Source organism: Chelonia mydas, chromosome 2 (assembly GCF_015237465.2).
Source record: "Chelonia mydas isolate rCheMyd1 chromosome 2, rCheMyd1.pri.v2, whole genome shotgun sequence".
Lineage (NCBI taxonomy): Eukaryota > Metazoa > Chordata > Testudines > Cheloniidae > Chelonia > Chelonia mydas.
This window is the reverse complement of record NC_057850.1, coordinates 222,915,456-222,931,929: the sequence shown is the minus strand read 5'-3', so window position 1 is coordinate 222,931,929 and position 16,474 is coordinate 222,915,456. Positions and strand designations below refer to the sequence as shown.

The 16,474-nt window shown below is 40.8% G+C and overlaps 1 protein-coding gene across 12 annotated transcripts in view; it reads right to left on the bottom strand.

The window, feature by feature from the left end:
• The window catches only part of SLC39A12 (solute carrier family 39 member 12), a 37,153-nt gene extending 22,960 nt beyond the window's left edge, over positions 1 to 14,193 (bottom strand). For 11 of the 12 annotated variants that reach the window (XM_043541281.1, XM_043541279.1, XM_043541283.1 and 8 more), the window contains exons 1-4: positions 14,019 to 14,147; positions 12,513 to 12,862; positions 7,176 to 7,457; positions 4,057 to 4,264 (exon numbers count right to left, since the gene is read on the bottom strand). In XM_043541281.1, the coding sequence (XP_043397216.1) occupies positions 4,057 to 4,264; positions 7,176 to 7,457; positions 12,513 to 12,785 (763 nt within the window). In that variant the 5' untranslated portion in view covers positions 12,786 to 12,862; positions 14,019 to 14,147. Of the gene's footprint in view, positions 1 to 4,056; positions 4,265 to 7,175; positions 7,458 to 12,512; positions 12,863 to 14,018 lie in introns of all 12 variants that reach the window. The other variant, XM_043541282.1, reaches the window with a different exon arrangement.
• Between the last annotated feature and the right edge of the window lie 2,281 nt (positions 14,194 to 16,474).

The following is a 16,474-nucleotide window of genomic DNA, read 5'->3' as shown; positions in this document are numbered from 1 at the left end:
GTGGTACCAGAACTGGACACAGTTTTCCAGTAGTGGTCGCACCAGTGCCAATTACAGAGATAATATAATATCTCTGCTCCTATTCAAGATTCCCCTGTTTATATATACCAGGGTTGCATTAGCCCCTTTGGCCACAGCATCACATTGGGAGTTTGTATTCAGCTCAAATCTTTTTCAGAGTCACTGCTTCTGGGATAGAGTCCACCATTCTGTAAGTAGGGCATACATTCTTTGTTCCCAGATATATACATTTACATTTATTTAGCCATATTAAAACACATATTGTTTGCTTGTGCCCAGATTGCTCTGAACAAGTGACTTTTACCACTATCTCAATTTTTGTGTCATTTGCAGTCTTTGTCAATGACAATTTTGTGGTTTCTTCCAGGTCATTGATAAAAATGTTAAATAGTGTAGTGCCAAGAATCAGTCCCTCTGGGCCCCCATTGGAAATACACCTGCTTGATGATGATTCCTCATTTACAATTACATTTTGAGATCTGTCAGTTAGCCAGTTTTTAATCCATTTGTTGTGTGCCATGTTAATTTTATGCATGCATTATTGTTGCAGTCATGTTGGTCCCAGGATATTAGAAAGACAAGGTAAGTGAGGTAATATCTCTGATTGGACCAACTTCTGTTGGTGAGAGGGACAAGCTGTCAAGCTTACACGGAGCTCTTCTTCAGATTTGAGAAAAGTACTCAGAGTGTTTCACCTAATACAAGGTGGAACAGATTGTTTAGCGTAAGCAGTTACCACGTATTTCAAGGGACCATTCAAAGTGAAGGTCTGTCAAGAAGTAGGAAAGTGGGAGGCAGCTTGGGAGGCAGGGCAGAGGGGCTGTTAGTGGGTTATAGACTGTTGTAATAAGCCATAAATCCAGTGACTCTATTTACTCCATGATTTTTAGTGGCTAGCAAAGTTGTGAACTGACACTCCCAGGCTCATCATTTGAAGGTTTATGCAGATTTCCTTCGAGAGGGAGGACTGAGAGGTCAGATATAGAGTGAATGTTTTGTGACAAGTGTTCACCCATAGAGTTTAGAGTTTTTGTCTTTTATTATTTTCCTGTGTGAGTTCATTCAAAAGCATAATGATTGTCTGGTTTGACCAAATAGTTGTTATTGGGGCATTTAGTGCACTAGATGATAGGCATGTGTAGGAGCCATGGATCTTGAAAGTGTGTTGCTGGGGGTGTTGATCATCATGGCAGTGGAAATATGTCTACAGATTTTGCATCTATAATTCTGGCAGGGTCCGGTGCAGCTTTAAGTTGGTATCTCCCGGTCTTGCTTCAAATGATGAGCTTGGAGAGGCTCATTTATTTTTGTAGCCCCCCTCCCCTGAGCTGCCTCTTTCCCTCTCCCTTTCTTTCCACCCTATGGCTGGAGGGGTGTTAAAGGGCAACTTCACCTTGAGCGGTCCCTTGAAATATGTTATGCTAAACAATCTGTTCCACCTTGTATTTAGCTGTGACACTCTGCGTATGGTTCCCAACCCTGAAGAAGAGCTCTGTGTAAGCTTGAAAGTTTGTCTCTGACCAACAGAAGTTGGTCCAATTAAAATATTGCCTCGTGTAAATTAATTTTTTAATAAAAAATGTTTTTGGTACTAACTCAAAACACCTTACAGAACTCTTAGTATTTTATCAACCAAACTTGTAATCTCATCAAAAAAGATATCAAGTTGACAGGATCTATTTTTTTTGACAGGATCTATTTTTCATAAACCTATGCTAATATGCATTAATTACATCACACTCCTTTAATTTTTTATCGAGTCCCATATTAGCCGCTCCATTATCTTCCGCAGGTCTTGCTGACAGGCCTATAATTACCTGGGTCATTCCATTTACACTTAAAAAAAATTGGCACAACATTAACTTTCTTCCAATCTTCTGGACTTCCCCAGTGCTGTAATATTGATTGAAAATCAGCACTGAGGATTTATTTAACGATACTTTTTTAATAACCTTTTTCTCTAGTAAATGTGAAGATCCCATCTTGACAGCTCTAGGGTATGACGTCATCTATACAGAAAGCAGTTACTTCTCCACACTGCCACATTAATGTTTTCGTCTTGACACCTCTAGGAGATAGGAAGGCATGTAATAGGTGGCCATGTAATCTTTCATAGCTCTGCCGAAATCATCAGCAAGGTACTGATAAATAGTGGCCATGATCCTGCAAGTTATTTATGTGGATGGATGTCATGGGCCTACATGGAATAACTTGCAGTATTAGGGTCATTGTGGTGATTTTTGTGAAATGGAGACTTGTCCATTAAGAACTGGGCTGAGCCCACCAATTAATTTCAGATAGGGTATTTAGCTACCAAAGAGGTGTTAAGAATGTTTCTACATGATGGCAATACTTTGTTTTCTCACTTTCATTGTTATTTAGAACAATTATCCCCATCAGTGCTTGAAAAAAGAAATGTTGACCTTTTTCTTAAAGAAAAATGTATGCCAAGATTTCTATTTACTTCCCATCTCTTGAGCAAAAATACTTTTGAAGTCAGCTAAAGCTTCTGTCTAAAAGTTGTCACTGTAATCAGCTTTATTTTCATTTTTCCCTATATGCTGCCAATTCTAGCCCTTTTTTCCAGTTTATATTTGAAATGTAAATACATTTAAAAGAGGAATGCCAATGAGTTTAGGTTTAAAATATGCTGGCACTGTTCCAGTCTGGTTAAAAATATCCTCTGGATTCTGTGGGTGACATTTTGACTCCATTGAAGTCAACGGGAGTTTTGCCATTGACTTCAGTGGCCCCGATCTGGATTTCACTCTTGATAGCTACTTAAATAGTGCAGTGCCTCTCTGCATTCTAACTGGCTCTGTTCATTGTCATGAACCAATTATTTTATGAGTTCTACACTGACATTTTTTAAGGGAAAGTGTTTGTTACATAACCATGGTTAATGGGAGTGAGTGTGATCTATGAATTAGAGAACAGGCCTAAGAGTTAAGATGCTTGAATTCTTTTATGCACGCAGCTTGTTTTTTGTGTTACCGTAGCTGGGATCACTTCGCCCCTCGTGACTCAACAGACACCTCATAGGGATATTAATACTTACTTAGCTCACTGGTGCATCACACAGATTAATTAATGTTTTCAAGGACTTTGTGATACTTGTAAAGAGCTACCATTAGTCAATGAACCACAGACAAGGAAAAGTAGGTGCCTAAAGTTACATTCTTAAAGGCCTGGTAGGCACTTAAATAAGTGGTTTGATTTTCAAAGGTGCTGAGCATCCTACAGCTCCCCAGTGAAGATAATGGGAGATGGATGCTCAACAGTGTTGAAAACGAGGCTACTTGTTTAGATTACATCATTTTAGGCCCTGTTAAAAAAATCTTGGGCCTACTTATTTGTAGTTAAGTTTAGTTGCATCTGGCAAAAGATCTTTTAGAACTGAAGTGGAATTTCTGTACCAAATGGACTTTACGTGTCCCATTCTCACTGGAGGTTGGTGATGTCAGAAAGTGGGTAGGGAAAAATAATACATAAAGGAGCTATGAGTAAAGATCAGAAAACATCCAGTCAAGACAGGGTGAACAAACTTCATCTGCCCTGAGAAGCCCACTGTGTCCCAATCTACATCTACCTGATACAATCTCCAGAAATGGCTGTCCTAGGTAAACTGAGGTCACCTTTCTGAGTAGCAGCCGTGTTAGTCTGTATCTGCAAAAAGAAAAGGAGTACTCGGGGCACCTTAGAGACTAACAAATTTATTTGAGCATAAGCTTTCGTGAGCTATGAAGTGAGCTGTAGCTCACGAAAGCTTTTGCTCAAATAAATTTGTTAGTCTCTAAGGTGCCACGAGTACTCCTTTTCTTTTTAAGGTCACCTTATATCTGATTATTATTATTTATTTTATAAGGCCCAAAATGATTTTGAAAATAAAGAAGGAGATGTCTCCCAGCCTTCTTCTTACATTTATAAGAGTTCTACCTATCAAATACAAAAGGTGAAACAGTGATTTAAACCCTGATTTAAGAAGTACCTAAAATGTACTGACACAAAAGGCAAACCTGAAATATACAGCCCTACCTGTTACTTGGAGTTCATTAGTGCTGTTTAGAGAACTGAAAATATATTTTATAAAGAATTCTGGGGTGGGTAAACTTGCTCTCCCGAGGCAGACTCCTTGGAGAGCCAGAGTAATGATTGTAGCAGCCAGGCGAGGAAGTGTATTTTCATCAGCACCGTCACTGTCCAATATGGCAGCTTCTTTCTCCAGAACGCTTACATCAACACACTGCAAACAGAATAAAAATTCAGTTAAGCGGTTCTTGGTCACGAGTGTAAATCACAGAATCATAGAATATCAGGGTTGGAAAGGACCTCAGGAGGTCATCTAGTCCAACCCCCTGCTCAAAGCAGGACCAATCCCCAACTAAATCATCCCAGCCAGGGCTTTGTCAAGCCTGACCTTAAAAACCTCTAAGGAAGGAGATTCCACCACCTCCCTAGGTAACCCATTCCAGTGCTTCACCACCCTCCTAGTGAAAAAGTTTTTCCTAATATCCAACCTAAACCTGCCCCACTGCAACTTTAGATCATTACTCCTTGTTCTGTCAATCATCAGATAGGCAGGAAAAGAAGCAAGAGAACACAGTATTGCAGAAGCCCAGGGTGGATGGGTTGTTAGGACAGAGTGTATAATCAACAGTGTGAAAAGCAGAAGAGACTCAAGGAGAATGAGAATGGAATACAGGACCTGAGATTATGCTATGAAGCGGTGGTTAGAGACCAGCATGAGATCCGTTTCAGTCACGTAATGGGGAGGAAGCCAGTTTGGGAAGGAGGGAAAAACTTGAGGCAGCAGTTAAAAACACCACATTCAATTAGCTACTTCAAGTTATTTCTATTTATTGTTGTTTTCATACCATTTCTGCTTAATTTTTTTCTCCAAGATTTTTCTGCCTAGAATGTGGCCAGTACAATCCCCAAAAGTGGCAGAAGAGAAGTGGATGTTGTGGTTAAGGCACTGGACTGCAACACTGTAGATCTAGACTTAATTCCCAGCTCTCCCACAGCTTTCAGGTATAGCTTTGGGCAATTCCCCTAATACCTTTGTGTTTCCGCTCCCCATCTATAGAACGGGGTGATAACATTCACTTTCTCTGACATTGTGTCTCTCTTATCTAGTTACACTGCAGCCTCTTTGGGGCAGAGACTGTTTCTTACAGTACATGTGTATAGTGCCTTGCACAGTGAGGCCCTGATTTTGGCCTGGGGCTGCTAAGTTAATGTAATACGAAGAAGAAAAAGAGGAAAAAGTATGAAATCAATTTTAAGAAATTGATTTCCAATGAGTGGATGCCCACTTGTGTGCCTATGTCTCCATGTCCATTTAGTTCAGCTGCACATGTACCTATCACAGGTGCATGAGTAAAAGTGTACGTAGCCATCAAAATATCCCAGTAATTGCATGTGTCATTGCAGTAGAGGTGTGCACAAACATAGTTCTGCAAATGTGTAGCATTTCTGTGCATGAACCTCAGGTCTTCATGTCCAGCTGTGAATGAGAGACCTTTAAGGCCAGATTTTCATTTTGCCTTAAATGTGTTGCTGCCTCATAAGTGCCCCATTCTGAGTGGCTTGTCCATTTTACATAGACAGCTGCCATAGACACATCCACATGTGACCCCTGCCTTGGCTAGTGGCTAGCTGGTTAATTATTCATTTATTAATTCTTCTTCTTCTTTATTTGTATCTTCATAGCACTTAGGAGCCCCAATCCTGAACCAGGACCCCACTGTGCACTATGAAGAAAAGCAAGTATTTCTAATGTCAAATTCACTGCCAATATATCTCCGTACAAGCTGAAGACTTTTCTTTCCTACCAAATTGAATATATTAGTTGCTATGGTGAGAAGGAAACAAGTTTTACACAATCATAACATTTAAAAACTGACCAAAATGGTTTTCTTCCCCTGGATCACCTACCCTTTCTCCTAGCCACAGATGTCGTGATTCAAAGCATTAGACAGGCTATAATGATTTCACTACCTTTGACAAAGAGTCTCCCCAGTCTCCTCTCTGTGAACGATGAAATCACAGACACTAAACAGACATACTGAGTGCACTGCCAGCATAAACAAATAGACCGCACCGAAAGGCGCTGTATGGATTGTTACTCCGTGTTGACATGCCAAATACCCACCGATGCCTCTCTATAGCTGCCGAGATACTCTTTGAGTTCCTGAAAATCTGCACTTTCAGTGAGACTTAGAACTAACTGTACTAGTCAATGAATAATTTATGACGGGAAAAGATTACGCAAAGCACACGAAGAGAAAGAGGAAATGGCAGACTTTCTGTTTTATGCTGCATACTTAGTGACTTCTAGCAATCTTCCATTTGCCTTGAGTGCTGCTACCACTGTGCGGTGTAAATTAAAGAGCAGTGGGATGGAAAAGAAAAGAAGAATTAGAGAGACAGGACCAGACTAGGACAGAGTTGTGTAGCATCCAAAGGGCTGATGAACTTTTCACAACAGGTCAATATATATTATGACAACTCTCTAACCTTGAAAATCTGGTAAGTGGTTTCGATTACTCTACATTGTAAGGAGAATAGATTATTTAGATTGTAAACTTTTGGGGGCAGGGACTGTCTATCATTCTGTGTTTGTACAGCGCCTGGCACAATGGAGCCCTATTCTTGGTTGGTCCCTAGGCACTGACATAAATAAATAGCAATAAATACTAGGTGAATTATACCTGCTGTGTATTTCCTGATTTTAAAAGGCTGTTTACAGCTAAATATAACGAATACATTATTTGCCACTCCAAATGTAAGTTTAGTCTTCTTTGGATGACTCTTTCTGCTGGAGGAACTGACTATGGCAGGTAGATTAGCTTCAGATGTATCTGGTATGTCAAAGGAACAGCCACATCTTTGGGCAGATTCCCTGCTACATCCAGTATCTCAAGGATGTAGTACAGTGAAGGACCAGCAGGGAACTGGTTACAGAAACTTGATTCTATTCTCCAGCCCCAGCTCCAGTGCAGGCTAGATCAGCCAAGGGGCTGCTCTAATTTGTCCCAAGCGGGTATGGTCCTCTAGGGACCACAATATTTGACTGCAATTTCATGGCAGAACTAGGTTTTAGCCTTTAGATCTGCGGTAAGTGTTTTGGAGTGTTGGGGGTATGTGTTTACCTGGCTTTCAGGAGTTTTAAAATGTTGCCTTATTGCAGCCAAAATGTCTTCAGTTTCATTCCTTGAGAAATAATAGCAGTCTTCATCACGCCTTAAACTGAGCATGCTGTGTAGGTAAAATTTATAATCCTTGTTACTCAGGCTGAGCTCTGAAGAACAGATGTCTCTTTGATGAATAATATAGTAGAGAAGAATGAGGGAAATTCTCTGGAATACTTCTTCACTGAGATGGTCTTCAAAATCTCCGCCAGCTATTAATAACAAAGCATCTGGTTCAAGGCACTGCGAATAATTAAAACAAATGAAAATTAGTTTCAAATTATATGTCACTAGTAATCTACTCAAAATAGGATTAGAGAACAGAGTAGGAGAATTCAACTTTATGTCTAAGAGGCTGGTCTTGAGGCTGCACAGATGCAGAGTGGGGTGTGTATAAGGTAAAATGTGATGAGCAATAGGGACAGCACGGAAAGCACATGGAAATCCAATCTTGCAGTAATGAGGGCTGCTGCATGGCTGACAAATCACTCTCTGTGCTGCCTTTCATAAACCATGCCCGCTTGTGAGCAAGGGGGCAGATGCCCAAAGGATTTGAGACTTACTCCCACTCAGGGCCTGATCCAAAGACTGTTGTAGACCATGTAAAGACCCCCATTGACATCACTAGGCATTAATTGTGGCCTTCAGTGCAGAGGACTACAGCTCGTGCTTAACCTTACCTTAACTGCTGCCAGGCCTCCACTTGCACTTGTGTGGGTTTGCAGAATGAAGGCCAGAAAAAGCCAAATTTGGACCTGAGTTATATCAGTGTGAGGCAGTGGTTCTCAACCTTTTTTGGCGTCAGGATCCATTTGTAAACATTGATGGCCTGTCACGACCCAATAAATAGGCCAAGGGCAGGGATTGGGTCCTGCTCCAGAGGGTTGTGGGGAGGTGGGTGATGGCCTGTTGCAACCTAGTAAATAGGCTGTGTGGGGTGGTAGTGGGAAGGCCTGGAAGACGCTAAGCCCTGTGGCGCTGGCTGGGCTCAGCTTGGCTCCCTACTCCAGACGTTTCATCCTGTGGCACTGCAGCCCCTGATGAGGAGCCAACTGGGCCAAATCTGTCTGAGTAGTGTTGCGACCTGTTTCACTCACTCAAATTGGCCCTGGTCAGTTCCCCTATCATCATGATGGAAGGGCAGTAGGAATAAACCTGAGTGCCACAGCAACCCCAGAGGTCACAATGCCTGGAGCTGGGCACTGAGCCTAGCAAGCCCCATGGAACCAGAGCCACAGGAGCTGCCACATGACCCTTTGAAACATTCTGGTGACCCAACTTTGGGTCATGACCCATAGGTTGAAAAATCCCAGTGTAAGTGATAGAATCATACAAAGCATAGAAATGTAGTGCTGGAAGGAGCCGCAAGAAGTCATCTAGATCAATGGTTCTCAAAGCCGCTCCGCTGCTTGTTCAGGGAAAGTCCCTGGTGGGCCGGACCGGTTTGTTTATTTGCCACGACTGCAGGTTCGGCTGATTACAGCTCCCACTAGCCACGGTTCGCCGCTCCAGGCCAATGGGGGCTGCGGGAAGCGGCGCGGGCCAAGGGACATGCTGGCCGCCCTTCCTGCAGCCCCCATTGGCCTGGAGCTGTGAACTGCGGCCAGTGGGAGCCACGATCGGCCGAACCTGAGGATGCAGCAGGTAAACAAACTGGTCCGGCCCGCCAGGGGCTTTCCCTGAACAAGCGGTGGACCGGCTTTGAGAACCACTGATCTAGATCATATCCCAATCAAAGGAAACACTAGAGTTACTCCACATTTACAAGCTAACGGAGCAGAATTGGGCCCTGTATCTTTAGAGCTGTGTTTATTTATATTTATTAATTGTGCTATCAGCAAATTTGGTCAGCACAAAACCTATGCATCAATTAAGTCATCAGAACGGGACTCAAGAGAGACAGAAATCATGCATGGGTCTGTGCTGCTCTCTACACAGGGGTGAATTCCCCCCCCCCCCAAGGGCAGGTATAATTTTTAAAAACAAAATAGCTCAATGCCAATAAGGTACCATCTCTCCTCACACTCAGACCCCTTCCAATATCACCTCAGGCAAAAGTCTTGATGAGCAGATAGGTTTTAGAGTGTGCCTAGAAAACCAGCAAGTGCTCTCAGACTAGGGTAAATGGGTGAGCAAGTTCCAGAACAGAAAGCCCCTTCCTGAAAACATCCTGTCCCTGTTGTGATTTGTAGGCCATATCAGTTGGTCCCATTGGAAGGATGCTGATAGCTCCCTCCTTTTTAAATCCAAGAGTAGCTTGAGCACTTGAGTTGATCTCCACTATCATGGCAGATCACAAGGACTATGAAGAGGGGTGCTGGAACAATTTTCATAGTAGGAGTGCTGAGAGCCATTAAATCCTGAAAATAATGGAAACCACTTCAAGCCAGGAGGTGCGGCAGTACCCCTAGTTCCAGTACCTATTAGAAGCACCTAAATCATAGTCAGTAGGCAAGATTCACCAACACACTTCAGCTATTTTGCCCCATTCCAATGATTCAAAGCAGCCAGAAAACCTCGTTTACTGGGTTAAACTATGTTTATGGCTGCAGACATTGTGTACTGGTGTATCTTGAACGTTTACCCCCAAAAAACTTGAATCAAATGCAGATTATGGAGTTCAGGTTTCATATGCTCCCTCAACTATAAGCAAGTGAGTGAGTTGACACATTTTAATAGAAATATTCCCAACCTAAATCCACACCAAGAGGAATGTTAGAAAAGGTTATGCACTGTGGGTGCCAATAGCCAAATTAAACATTCACAGTGGTGAGTAAATTAGATTAGGATCTAGCCCCTGTGTCCTATCTAACATGGCTATCAACATCTACAATACTAGCATTTACTAACTGACCCTCAGAATCCATGGCCATGTGCTTGATGCTCCTTAAGCAGCATCTGGCATTACTCTATCTCCCAAGTGTACAAAGAAGGCATACCTTCTTCTGTACTGATGACATGTATTAACATGACTGTCTTTGTGTATTATTGTTTTGGACTAGGAGGAATACATTTAATTCTTCTAGCTCATTTCCCTAAGGGCCTCATGTTAAGCCAGTCTATCCTTTAAAATTTACCCAGTGGGCGATAAGACACACATACTGTATGGGGTGGAGGCTTTTCAGAGATTTCTATAATTATACCCCAAGGTCTAGTAAGGATAACTTGAAGTCACTAAGGTTGTTGGCGCAGGCAAGCAAGAAATTTGAAAAGGAAATTGCTACTGGGAGGGCAGCAGGTGCGCTGAAAGAGTTGCTGTTATTGGAGAACATGTGGGATCCTCCACTGGGAGTACTTAAAGAAGGTGTCGGGGAATATAGATTGATTCATCACAAGTTATTTTGCTGTTATCAACATGTTAGAGTCACAAACACTTGAATGACCTTACTTTCAGAATGCTTATTTTCTAAAACAAACAAGTCCCTTTCTGAATATGGGAGCAGCATGTTTTTTTACTGAACTCCCTGTTTTGTAATGATTATTAGTAAGGATTTCATCAGTACAGAAGAAGGCATGCCTTTTTTGTGCACTTGGGAGATAGAGTAATGCCAGATACTGCTTAAGGAGCATCAAGCACATTGCCGTGGATTTGGAGGGTCAATTAGTAAAGAAAAAGAAAGGGTCTAATAAAGATATAGAACTTCAGGGCAATGATTTAAATGCAGGATGGAGTCTTGTTTGCAAATAGTCTGAAAAAGCAATGGTTTGTGATGGCTGGGATCCAAGATTCAGAAGAGACATGTGAGTCTGATTGATCCATTTTTTTGGTTTTGTTGGTGGGGAGCAGGGATCTGGGGCTTCCCTACCCCCACTGTTTGGGAAGTTAGCTCCAATGCCAAGGAGGAGGGCTAATTTCTGATTCTAAAGACTGCAGATGTTTCAAGAACAATTGCTGTCATGAGTTTTCCTCCATTTTGGGTGCTTGTTAGCTCATCTTGCAGGATTTCAAACTTATAAAAAAGCCACTGTACTGCATGGACCTTGCGATTTGCCCAGGCTAGCCCAGCAAAAACTGTGAAAAGGGTTCAGAAAATCTCTCCTTTGCCATCATCCCTGCACTTTCTATAAATAGGTCACAAACGCAAGGAAAACCTTGGCCCATAATGGAAGAATTCCTAGGAAGTTCCCACTCCTCTATACAGGAATAACTCCTGTAGGAAAGCATGGAGCCCTACATTATTTACCAATGATCATTCACACTGTGGCAGTTATGAAAAATGTCAGCATTTGTTACTATGGCTATTTAAATGAGTAGGTGCTCTACAACAGAGGACTGAAATCTCCTCTCCAATACATTGGTCCTGTTGAGTACAGGGAGCATTTTACTTTCACAGTAAACGTCTGCTTTCCCCATCATTAGCCTTTACCACCTGCTGCTTCTTGATTCTGACATGAAGCCACATGACTGTCTGTATAATTCCCTGCTGTTAGAGGTAAACCAGACCTAGAACAAGATGGATTAATATTAATTGGAGCCAAAATCCATCAACTTTTTTGGGGTCCCAATCCAAACTTGGAGCATCTTCCAAATCTACATTTCCTTCCATCTGGGCCCTCGACCACAGCATAGTCTCCCTCCTACCTGAATCTGGCATTCTATTCCCCTTTTCCTTCCATGGTCAAACCAGTGGGAAGAAATAGCCCAGTCAGTAGTCTGAATGTACTAGCGGATTGAGCCCCTACTTGGAGCTGTGATTCTAAACATTTGAATACCCTGGAATTCTTCCAGTCACAGATTCTGGATTTGCAGAGTCATTTATCTGCTCTTGATCTCCCTTGACCAGAACCATGTTTCCAAAACCACCCCTAAACCTTGCAGACTTGGGAGAAATGGCATATGGATCTGAACAAACCACGGGCTGGGTCTGAGTTTTGCAAAACAGCAACCAGAATGGTGACGTTTTACAAAACCATTCCTATTTCTGCCCCTCCATCTCTAACTACAATGGAAATTTCTTTTCACGTTTCAAATTCAAGCTAATGATATAACTGTAGGATGAAATAAAGAGAAAAACCTTAGTCTGAAAATAAATATCTGAAATATCTGGCAATAAGTGAAAGATAAACTGATTAAGTTTTTAAGGTGTACTTGAAGTATTGGGTGGCCCTCTTTACAAGAATAAATAAGCAATATAAATCATTAGCAATTAAACAATTGTAGCCGTTCATTTTTTTTCTGAAAAAATGAATGTCGTGTGTGCCCGTGATATGCATTAGGATGGTTTCACCCAAATAAATGATTTCAGAACTCACTGAACTCATCTTTTAAATGTACCCTTCATTAATTGATACACTAACCAGATTACAATCCTCCTGCATCCCATAAATCCACTGTGGACATTCAGCTCTCTCCAGTAGCATTTTGATCAGTTTTCTTGAGTGATTCTTGTGGAGCTCAGTGTAGTTGTCAGCTGAGAGAATGCGTAAAACTTCCGTCAGATAGCCTTGGCTGGGAGCGTAGCTGCTTTCCTGCTTGTGCTCTTTCCCAGGCTGTGCTTCTGCAGTGACCACACCAAATATGAAAGCTGAACATGCCATCCAAAAAGCTGGATGCTTGGTCAGAAAACACATTTTCTCTTCTTCCTGTAAGTGCGTGTCCCTGTTGAGAGTTGAACGGTAGTTCGTAGTTCACAGCTTAAAGTTGAACCCTGAGGAATTTGTATGGTAAAGAAAAACAAAAACCATTTAATTAGAGTGACTGCAATATGTTTGAAAGGATTTATTAATTGGTTGGCTAAGCTGATTTGCAGTGACAAGCTGTTTCTGAACAACAGGGAGTTTGTAGGGACTTTACAGCCTGAAACAGCAGGAAACAAAGATGACAGTGGCCTTAAAAATTCTGTAGAATTACTGATAAGTGGTTAAATCGGACTGCCCTTTCTTCTCATTAAAAGTTTTGAGTATAATACACATTTTTCATTTCCCTGTTATGTTACTATATTTGATCATAATCTCCTTTAGTAAGTACAGGAACAAATATAATTGCTTTCTCTTTTACTCCATTAGGAAACAGATTCCCAAGGGCTAGTAGATGTACTTGTATATGAAGAGCAAATAAAGCATTGTGCAGGAATTCTGATATAAAAGTTCAGTAGTACTGATGCCAAGCAATGACTTACAGTGGTTTTCATCTTCATTAATTAACATTAGCTATAAAGCAGGGGGGGGAAACAAACCCAAAACATTTTAACAGGAAATTAATGATGCTTTATGGTCAGAGGAAAGAGCTGCAAAATTGCCATAATTATGTAATTCATACAACTTGAAAAATGTAGAAATGTCCCCAAAGTAACTAGTTCTCATTTTGAATAATCCTAGATGCAAAGATAGTGTTCCAAACAGTAAAAGCAAACTATCCTAGCCAAATCTTTCCTAACGTACTGTAGGATCTGTCCTTACTGTAATCCATCTTGATATAGGAGCATGCCAGTTGTAAAGGAGTTTAACTTTTGTTTTCCACTAAGGAGTTTTCCCTTTACTGAGGAGCAGACCTTTGGAAATATATGTACGTATGTTAAATAGCCACATGCAACATCTGCTTCTTTTCACTGTAAAATTATACAGATCTGATTTCCCCTTTTAAAATGCCGTGCTAACAGATTGCTAAAGTAGAGTAAACTAAAAACTTTTGCTGAGTTATAACTTGGAATGCATTCAGATAAAAGTTAGCATGGTATAGCACACTCTGAAAGGTTTTGAAGTTTCAAAATTTATTTTAGCTTTAAGTTAACATGTAGAAATAAGTTAGCATTTAAAAGCATCACAGTTATAGGGACACAACCATTTCTAACACCGTGTTCTTACCTTCAGCAGAAAAAAATGAATGATTGTGTATCTCTAGCTTTGTAGCCTTTTGAGTCCCCAAAAGTATTTAGTTGCAGGAAAGTCTGATGTTTTTAAAATTCCTTGATGGTGCTCTGGAAGCTGGAGAGGATTAGTTTATTGCTGCCTTGAAAAGTTTTCAGTTGCTATGGAGAGAGCTGTTCTTAAGGTAACAATGGAGGTGGATAGGAATTAGTACATGTTCTTCTTGGCAGGTTTTAGGCATCACATTATTGAGTGTATTTAGCTAATTATTTTGGTAGTTATCATTTTATGTAAACATTCCCTAATTAACATCAGCAGATGGCAGGATATATGGTATCTGCTTGACAATATTCTTTATAGTAGATAATACACATGAGAACACCAGTTTCTCTACATTATTAAAATACGTAAGCAGTTTTAGAACATCTGAAGAAAACCTGAATTTCTGTTTTAACTGAAATCTTTGTTCTGGTCACAAATGTGAAATCAGAGTAGAAATATTTTCTGGCATCTCTGTAGAAACTCACATTTTTTCTTAAAGGGTCACTCTCCATGGAGAATTGGCCCCATAAACATTCTTTGGTAAAATAAACAAAATCAGAGAGCATCAAAACTCTCACCTGCACCAAACTTGAACAGCTGGGCTTGGTGCAGATGGTGAACTGGAAAAAAGGCAAGGAAACCCTCCCTGTCATCTTACATTGCTCTGTGGCTGAAACTGCAATCTTCCAGTTTCAGTAGCCCAAGTCACTCCTGTGTCCCTGCACTAGAAAGGGGTGAGAGAAGTCAATGACTAATGGTCTTCATAGGGGCAGAGCTACTAAGCTCATCCTTGTCCTATCTCCCAAACCTGCTGTGTGGGGATGCAGAGTGAGCGATACTCCCTGAGTAGGGTCCCCAAAACCTTTGGAGAAGGAGGCTGGATTTAACTTAATATGAACCATTTTCATAAATGGTGAAAAGCATATGTTTTTAAATGCAAACCCTCTCCTACACAAAGACAATTCTATTCTATTCTATATTGGTTCTTATATTATGCTTATCACTATAGTATCTGAGCAGCTAACAACAGCACTGTGATAGTTCCTGAGAACCTGCAAGTGAAACCAACTACAAACAAACAAACAAAAGTGAAACTGGACAGTTGAACCTGAGTGAAAAGCAAAATACAAACAAACCACTTCAATAAGATAAAGTAATAGCAAACAAGAGCATGCACAAATACTTGTGTGCTCACTAGACATTTTAATATTTTAAAAGCAGACCTAATTTTTAGTTATTCAAATGCAAAGATATCTGACATTTTTATTGAAGTACATTTTATTTTAAGCTTGATAAATCACAAAAGAGTGAACAGATTTATACCAAACACCCACAAACATTCATTGGTGTGCTCAGAACAAACGGAAATTTCAACCTAAAGAGTTTTTTTCAGAAATTTATAAGTAACTGAAAACAAGGACTCACAATTGTAAGTGCTTCCTCTACCTTCAGTGCTTTCCTACAGCATCATCTCTATGATGCTCCATTTAGGAAAGTACTCCACTTAGAAAGGAACAATCAGTTGCACACGTACAAATTGGGAAATGACTGCCTAGGAGTGAATACTTCGGAAAGGGATCTGGGGGTCATAGTGGATCACAAGCTAAATATGAGTCAACAGTGTAATGCTGTTGCAAAAAAAAAGCAAGCATCATTCTGGGATGTATTAGCAGGAGTGTTGTAAGCAAGACACAAGAAGTAATTCTTCCGCTCTACTCTACTCTGATTAGGCCTCAACTGGAGTATAGTGTCCAGTTCTGGGCACCACATTTCAGGAAAGATGTGGACAAATTGGAGAGAGTCCAGAGAAGAGCAACAAAAATGATTAAAGGTCTAGGAAACATGACCTATGAGGGAAGATTGAAAAAATTGGGTTTGTTTAGTCTGGAAAAGAGAAGACTGAGAGGGGACATGATAACAGTCTTCAAGTATGTAGAAGGTTGTTACAAGGAGGTGGAAGAAAAATTGTTTTTCTTAAACACTGAGGATAGGACAAGAAGCAATGGGCTTAAATTGCAGCAAGGGAGGTTTAGGTTGGACAGTAGGAAAAACTTCCTAACTGTCAGGGTGATTAAGCACTGGAATCAATTGCTTAGGGAAGTTGTGAAATCTCCATCATTGGAGATTTTTAAGAGCAGGTTAGACAAACACCTGTCAGGGATGGTCTAGATAATTAGTTCTGCCATGAGTGCAGGGGACTAGACTAGATGACTTCTCAAGGTCCCTTCCAGTTCCATGATTCTATGATTATATGCTATGACAAGATAACAAGTAAATAGCCTGCATAATTTAATATTGGGAATGGCTCACATGGAGAGTAAACATGGAAAAGGTGTCAAATTTGTCCATAGAAATCTCAGTGATTTCAGATGTTCTGAACATATTTTAAAAACTAAGATTGAGAATGTGTT